This window comes from Phocoena sinus, chromosome 20, assembly GCF_008692025.1.
Source record: "Phocoena sinus isolate mPhoSin1 chromosome 20, mPhoSin1.pri, whole genome shotgun sequence".
Classification (NCBI taxonomy): domain Eukaryota; kingdom Metazoa; phylum Chordata; class Mammalia; order Artiodactyla; family Phocoenidae; genus Phocoena; species Phocoena sinus.
Genome location: NC_045782.1, coordinates 38,106,494 through 38,114,830, shown reverse-complemented (window position 1 = coordinate 38,114,830; position 8,337 = coordinate 38,106,494). Strand labels below are relative to the sequence as shown.

Genomic DNA, 8,337 nt, shown 5'->3' with positions numbered 1-8,337 from the left:
AAGGGGAGCTGTTCTACCAGTTGCCCAGTTTGTACTGAATCACTTGTCAAATGTGGGGTTCTGACCAACAGCCTATCTGAATTGGGCTGCCCTTGGTCTTCTTAGTCTCAGCCACCTGCAACCTCAGCTCTGTTGGAGCCACTTCTTTTAGGGGGTATTGGGGTTTGCAATGCATGGGAGAGGGGAGAGTGACTCTCTTGGACCCCCTGGAATCAAGGGGAGGAGAAATGCATGGGATGCAGAGTGGAGTGGTGGTGATTAGGGGTTTGCAGTGGGGGAAGGGAGCCTGCAGTGGGGAATTGGGTGTGCAGTGTCAGCATGCAGTAAATGAACCTGTGGGTTCAGCCTGGGCTCACGGTGGACATGCAACAGCTGCAATATGGGGCAGGAAGCTGATCACGCAGGGTCAGGGCAGCATGCAGGGGGAGGTGCAGTGAGGGTGGCTGTCTGCCAATCAATGCCACCTCCTCAGTGATCGGGTTTGGCTGATGGGGGGGGCGCAGGGCAGGGCTGCGGTGTGCAGTACTTAGGGTGCAGGCTGTACCATGTATGGAGATAGTCCCCTGGGAGTGGGCTGCCCAAGGAGTTAGGCAGTACACAATCTCAGTACATAAGATACATTTATGAGATGAGGTGCTGTGTCCTCTGCATCCATCAGCCAGAAGCAGGAGGCAGTGGAGAGGTCTAGCAGCAATCTGGATGGAGTCCAGAGCGAGAAGGTGAAAGTGCTATGGTTTTTGTCTCCCCTCCATTCTGGCTTCCCCACCACATCTTTTTTTTTTTTTTTTTTTTGTGGTATGCGGGCCTCCCACTGTTATGGCCTCTCCCATTGTGGAGCACAGGCTCCCGACGCGCAGGCTCAGCGGCCATGGCTCACGGGCGCAGCCGCTCCGCGGCATGTGGGATCTTCCCGGACCGGGGCACGAACCCGTGTCCCCTGCGTCGGCAGGCAGACTCTCAACCACTGCGCCATCAGGGAAGCCCCCCACCACATCTTTTTTTTTTTTTTTTTTTTTTTTCCACCACATCTTTTTGATGAAAGGCCCTAAAGTTATTGGATGAGGGAGACTTTTTGAAATCCTAGACCCAGAGCCATAGAAAATGAAGTGTCTCCTGATCCATCTCTTTTCCCCAGGGCCAGAGTGAGCACCTTGAATTCAAAGATGAAAGTTCACCATTCTTATCTTCTCCTTACCTCTCTCCCTTTCCTTGGCTCCAGATGTGGGCTGGTAACAGACCTGGGCAAGGACAAAGTGAAGGGCATACTGCCTCCAAAGCAGGCATCTTGCCAGATGCCAGGATCCAGCCCAAGTCTGTGCTTATAGCCCCTGGCCCTGTGTTGCATCACTCCCGTTCCCACCGCACTCACCCTGCCTACCCCCATTTCTTGAAGCTTATAGCTTGCCTCATGGTCATTTCATCCCCAACTCATGTTCCCTCCTTGCCATGAAACCTCTACCGGGATGCTCCTACCATCCCTGCCACCCCTGCTTCAGCGCTGAGTCCAAGGGGAGAACAGAATGGTGGGGCATGAGTGAGGATGGATAGAGACCCCGCAAGGGGATACATCTGACGGCCCCCTCCCTCTTAGACTTTGGTTGCCAAGGAGGCAGCAAGAACAGCCTGTTCTCTGGGCTCCCATTGGAACAGCTATGCCCAGGCCCCTCCCTCTCTTCCTTCCCTTTCCTTCTCTCCCTCCCAGACTGTTGCTAGGAAGCACCCCAAGATTTCTCAAGGGTCCCACCCCTAGAAGCCAGGGGATCCAGATTGCTTTCTGAATAGCTTCCCCAAAAGCCTGGAAGCCAAGACCCCACAGAGCATTCTCCACCCCTGCCAAGAAGCCCCAAACAGTTTGGGGGAACAGGGGACAAGCCCTCTGCCAGCCTGTCCTGGAACTAGCGCAGTGGCCTGGGCCTCAGTAATTCCTCTCCCCATCTCATCTTGACCTCCTGGGCTCTGGGTGATGTCAGCAAGTGATGAGGTGTCCAGCAGACACCCCTTGACTCTGCAGACACAGCCCCACTTATTGGGGAGTTCTGGAAAGACTCTGGAAAGCAGAGGAAGCTGAGGTATCACCAACTAAGAGAACTTAAAACCCAGGTATTTCTCCCTCTTGCCAATTTTTTAATCAAGAAAAGATGGTGGACATGGAGGAAAGAAAGGGGGGTCAGTTTATGGGAATTGGGGATTAAGTGGCTGGCAGAGATGAGAGACTGGGAAATTAGCAAACAATTGTCCTGCTAAGAGTAAAGTGGCCACTTAATGCCCCCCTATCGACCACATTTGTCCCATCACGTGCCCTGGTTATGGGTCACAAAAAAGGATCAGCGAAGGGACTCGGGCCTGGCTGAGCCTTGCGTTTGGTATCTGAGGATGGAAATGGAAAACCAAGTTGACACCTTCTCCAGGTTGTCTTTCAGAGTTTCTCCTACTTTTATTCATTCATTTGACACTTTTTTTGAACATTTAATACATGCCAGGTATTGGATCCCCTAAACGTGCCCAGCTTCTGGTTTCTCTGCCGTGTGGATCCCCTTCGTCCTGCTTTGCCAGGAGGAGAGAGGAGGGGAGGGGTATGGGGCAGTCTCCTTTACCTACCATACTGCAGCCCTCCCCCTTCAGTTAAAGGAGAGATGGGACAGGTTGATGTGGAGGCCAAGAGTACAGAGTGGCTCTCAGGGCCCGGAGGAAGGAGCAGCTGGCCTGTCCAGGATTCAGGATCACAGCACTCTTTTCTCCGCGCTGGAGGGTGTGGAGAGGGAAGGCATCCTTCAGGGTGTTAGGGAGGAAACAACTCCAAGGATTGGTTCAAATTCTGCCTTTCACTGTCCTGGCTTGTCTCTTTCTGGACCTTTCCTGGGGGCAGTGGGAAGACAGAGATGGAACTGTGGGCATCCAGGAGCTGTCCCTGGAACTACCTCGTAGCCTTCTCCCCCATCTTCCTCTTCCCCAGATAGACAGAGAGCAGGGATTCTGAGGTGGGGACTGGTGGGGGGAGGGAACTGGTTTGGAGCCAGCTGTGTATGAGTGTGTGGGAACAACTCTCTTTCTTTCCCACCCACCTGCTGCCAATTAACTCCCCTTAGTGGGGGGACCCAGGCAAGCATCCAAAGGAAAATGTTCCAGTTAGAGGAGGGGAAACGAGTCAGTTACCCTATAGAGAGAAGGGAAGATGAAACCCTTTGTGCTTACCAAGTATTTCAGTGTTTCTGGGTCTAGACTTGCCACTTTTCCTTATACTTCTTTACAGCCTAGGTGAGGAATGTTTCCATGTCCTTGGTTACCAAAACCCCAATTCCTCACAGCCTCTTACCCCACCCCGAGTCCTCACTCTGACCTAGTTCCTTTTCTGCTACTGCCCCAGTGTCGCCATGTCACTCTGCCTGGCTGGCTCCTATCTGCCCCTCTTCTCCAGCCAGACTCCTTCCCCAGCCAGACCAGGCAACAAGATGAAGAGCTTGGGGCTCAGGGCTAAGACAGCAGAAGTGGGAGCCCAGTCTGTATCAGTGCTGAGGGAGAAGGAAAGGATAGCCAAGGAAAGTGGAATATGTAAGAGGGGCTGTGTGTGGGGTGGGTTTCCTTCTACACACAAAGGGGATGTTGGCATCTCTGCTCTCATCCACGGGAGTATTATCATGGAGTCCTGTCCTTGTGGAGGGCAAGCCAAGAGCTTGTGAGTCCTAGGAAGCTATTCTGGTCTGAAGGGAAGCAGTGGTGTACAGAAAGGCTGTCTCTGAAATTGACAGACTAGAGAGTCAGGCCAAAGTAGAGAAATTGGAAATAGCCCTTGCCCAGAACTAAGGAAGCCCTTTTAGGGAATTCCCTGGTGGTCCAGTGGTTAGGACTCCACGCTTTCACTGCCAAGGGCCCAGGTTCAATCCCTAGTTGGGGAACTAAGATCCCACAAGCCATGCGGCATGGCTAAAAAAAAAATAATAATAAAAAAAATAATAAGGGAGTCCTTTTACACCCTTAGGAGTCCAGTCCTTGGGGAAATCCTACCAAGCCAAGAGAAAGGGCTGCTGGTGACAGGTGGGGGATAGGGAAGGCAGACTGTCTCACCACAGAAGCCACCTCCCTGCCACTGTAAAGTGGGGAGGAGGCGCCCCCCAGAGATCTGCCAGCTTCCTGAAAGAAGGGGATGATTTTTTTTTTTTTTTTTTTTGCGGTACGCGGGCCTCTCACTGTTGTGGCCTCTCCCGTTGCGGAGCACAGGCTCCGGACGCGCAGGCTCAGCGGCCATGGCTCACGGGCCCAGCCGCTCCGCGGCATGTGGGATCCTCCCGGACCGGGGCATGAACCCGTGTCCCCTGCATCGGCAGGCAGACTCTCAACCACTGTGCCACCAGGGAAGCCCAGAAGGGGATGATTTGAGTTCAGGCTATCACTATCCTCAGGGCCCAAACATTCTCCACTCCCATGTGGACTGGACCAAATACCTACTAAGTCAGGAGCAGTAACAAAGTTGACAGTTTTTCTCCAAGAGGGCAGTTTGGGCTCTGAGGGATGGGAAAGGAGCTGCAGGATCCAGGGATGGGTCAAGGTGGGGAGCCCTAAGCTGCAGTAACAGCAAAGAGATGAGAGGAGGGAAGAGGCAAAGGTAGAGTGAGGGGCCTGGGAGAAGAAGGGGAGCCAGATATGTGAGGGACTGCTGAGAAAAAGGGTCTGTGGCTGTCTCCAGTATATGTGTGTGTGTGGGGTGGGGGGGAGTTTGGAGGTTAAGTGTGAGGAGTCTGGGTTCTCCCTCCTTCCTGCTTTGGAAGCTTTGGCTACACATATTTGGCAGCTGTTTTGTATAAACATAGTTTCCCCGTGGTGTCGCTTGGGCAGGCACTAAAGGGAGCAGAATGGAAGGGGTTGTGGGTGGGCTATGGGGATGGAGGAAGGCCATAGGCAGTCATGACCTTAGAGGGATGTGATCTGGCTCTCCTCCAGGTACACTCTCCTCTTCAGAACAGGAGTTCTTGTCTCCCTGTTTCGACTATGCTCCAGATACCCAGGATCCTCTGATTCTCTGCCCTGAGGGCCTCATGTTTGCTTCCAGGGCCTTAGTGGACTGCTCTTCCAGAGTCATCCCTCTGAGAACTGATTTTGCCACTGAAAGTATGACCAAAGAATGGTTATTGGGAGATATGGATGGAGCTTGGACTCATGGATGGGGATATGAGGCTCCTTACAGTATGGGATGGGGGGCTGAAAATAGGGGTAGCAGGACACTGGCTGGAGGCTTCCATGTTGTTCTGGTTGTAAATGTTAGCGATGACCTGTCCACGGGACAGGACAGGGATGAGGCCTGTGTATAGGGAAGCTCAGATGAGGCCCAGATGTTGGAGTCAGAGGTGGGTAGCATTTGCTTTTGGCTTCTCACTGCAGGGAGGGGAGGAAGAAGGGCTAATACCCCAAACACTGGACATAATTATCTACGATATGGTTCCATAGGATAAAGCGAGACATTATATTGGTTTTAATAAACATTTCTTTAAAGAATAGTTTTAGATTTATAGGAAAAAATTTGAAGATAGTAGAGGGTCCTTATGTACCCCACACCCAACCCCCCGCCTTATTAGTATGGTTCATGTTACAATTAATGAACCAATATTGATACATTTTTATTAACGAAAGTCCATGCTTTATTCAGATTGCTTAGTTTTCACCTAATGTTCTTCTGTTTCAGGATCACATTCAGGATACCAAGTTACATTTAGTCATTGTGTCTCCTTAGGTCCTCTTGACTGTAACAGTTTCTCAAACTTTCCTTATTTTCTATATCCTAAACCTCAGTTTCCTCCTTACGTCTCCCTGTAGTCAAGCAGTATTCTGGGCCAAGAGATACTGAGAGGACTTCCAGATTTGGGGGTGAAGTAGTGGGTGAGGTGTGTACAACTGACAGAGACTCAGTGTCACTTCTGGAATACAGGTGTGGAAATGAGAAGAACTCAGGTAGATCCAGGGGTTTAGGAGAACAAAAGGAGGCCAGGAAAGAGAAAACCTATTGCTGAACGTATGCCACACCTTTGGTGTGCCTACTAACTACGGGTAATGGAAGGGTGTCGGAAAGTGATTTAAATGCTCGGGCGATAGTGACATCACTGGACGATGCCTGATAAGCGGGAGACCTTTCGAGAGCCTTTCTCCCTAAGCCCCCCGAGTCTTTGGGATGCCTCAGCTCCTAGTAGTCTTTTCCTAAAGGAGAGAAACAATGCGAGCTGACCAGCTTCGTCTCTTGGGTTCCTTGCTTAGCGTCCTCGCTAGCGGAGTCCAAGGAACTACAACTCCCAGAAGACATCGTGGCACGAGCGGTCTCTTGCTGCATTCCTACTGGTTCATGTTTGTTACTCCCAGCCAATAGAAAATTAGCTCTTTGATAAGTGCCAAAATGGTGGTACCTAGGATCTAGGACTGGATTATCCGGTAGGCTTAAATTTGGGGAGGTGGTGGATGAAAAGGAAAGAGGGAATTATAGTTTTAGGGTTGGGGAAGGTGGAGGGAATGCGGGGGGGTGGGGGGAATCTGGATTTGGGGTGGTAGTGGTTGAGGGACGCAGCCAGAGCTAAGGGCGTATTTAGGCAACCGGAACTGGCTTAACCCCTTGGTACCCATTTATTCTTCGTATTAAGCCCGTTTGACACCCTCTTCTTAGTGCTCCAGTTTAGAGAAAGTTGATTCAGGAGGGAAAAACCTGACAGGATCCCTACTTTGCCCCTTTCTCCTTTTCCTCATTCTAGTTCTGCCTCCCTTTAATCTTCCTGTATCTTCTCCATTCCATTCAACTCTGTGCTGCACCCCTTCCCCCCGCCCGCCGTTCTTTTCCTCAGAATCCCCTAGCCCCTTCTCTAGCTCGACTTCTCCCACCTCAAGGCTGACCGCCACTGGCCCCGCCTCCTCAGAGTAAAATCATGAAGGTGGTGAACCTGAAGCAAGCCATTCTGCAAGCTTGGAAGGAGCGATGGAGTGACTACCAGTGGGCAATCAACATGAAGAAATTCTTTCCCAAAGGAGCCACCTGGGACATTCTCAACCTAGCAGGTCTCAAGTGAAGTAGGAAGGAAGGATGGGAGGGCTAAACCCAGAATTGTTGTAACCACTCAGTCTTCCTTTGTTATTCCCCTTGCAGAAGCACTACTGGAGCAGGCCATGATTGGACCTTCCCCCAATCCTCTCATCCTGTCCTACCTGAAGTATGCCATTAGTTCCCAGGTAAACTCTTCTACCTATGCCAGAGAAGGAGGGTTTGAAGGTAAAAGACTTGAAATACAGTTGTCAGCTCATACTTTCTAGGTGAATTTGTTTGAACACATCATTTCTCTGAGCCTGTTTTCTTGTGAAAATAATAATACTTCATTGGTTATGATGAATATTACATTAACTTATTCTATCAGTAAATATTCACAGGTGCTTGTATGTGCCAGACGGTGCCATAGGCTCTGGGGATTTAGCTGTGAACAAGGTCTAATCCAAGCACTCAAGGAATATAGTGGGTAATACAGTCTTGTAAATAAGCAGTCAGTCACAGGATGGGACTATTATGTAGGCTCGGACAGAGTACTATGGGAGTACATAGGAGGGATACCTACTCCAGTCTGAGCAACCAGGTAGGAAGTGATGTTTAAACCAAGATGTGAGTGTTGAGTGGGAGTTAGCCAGGCAGATTGATGAGTGTGTACAAAGCAGAGAGAAAAGCATATGCAACGGCTGGGAGACAAACATCACATGATGTTTAGGAACTGAAAATAATGTGGTATGGCTAGAGTAGCAGTTTTGGTCTCAGGACATTTTGTATTCTTAAAAATTGAGCCTCTTACAGAGCTTTTGTTTAGATGTATTATATCTATTCATATTTACTACTTTAAAAATGAAAGCTGAGAAATGTAAAAACTATGTATTTAAAAATAATAAAAAGTAAACCCATTATATATTAATATAAGTAAAATTTTAATGAAAAATAACCATATTTTACAAAACAAACAAACAAAATTAGTGAGGAAGGTGGCATTGTTTTACATTTTTGCAAATCTCTTTAACTTTGACTTAATAGAATACAGCTGAATTCTCATAGCTGCTTCTGCATTCAGTTGTTGCAGTAGGCTGTTTCAGCTGAAGTATATGAAGGAAACATGGCCTCACACATCAGGTATTTAGTTTGAAAAGGGAAGAACATTTTAATAAGCCTTTCAGATAATTGTAGATATTCTTTGACATTACACTAAAGTTCAATAGGTGATGTGAAATCACATCAATGAACTTTTAATACTCTGTTACATTAAAATCCATTGGTCTCTTGCGCTTTGAATAGATCTTTTACCCATGCCTGATTTTATAAATTGTGAATTGGTCATT

The 8,337-nt window shown here is 49.1% G+C and overlaps 1 protein-coding gene across 10 annotated transcripts in view; it reads left to right on the top strand.

Annotated features, from left to right (window-relative positions):
• MED24 (mediator complex subunit 24) overlaps window positions 1-8,337 on the top strand; it is a 32,946-nt gene that overhangs the window by 1,754 nt on the left and 22,855 nt on the right. For 2 of the 10 annotated variants that reach the window (XM_032615590.1, XM_032615586.1), the window contains exons 1-3: window positions 6,364-6,411; window positions 6,888-7,026; window positions 7,115-7,197. In XM_032615590.1, the coding sequence (XP_032471481.1) occupies window positions 6,897-7,026; window positions 7,115-7,197 (213 nt within the window). In that variant the 5' untranslated portion in view covers window positions 6,364-6,411; window positions 6,888-6,896. Of the gene's footprint in view, window positions 1-5,674; window positions 6,412-6,725; window positions 7,027-7,114; window positions 7,198-8,337 lie in introns of those variants that run through there. The other 8 variants (XM_032615587.1, XM_032615585.1, XM_032615583.1 and 5 more) reach the window with 8 other exon arrangements.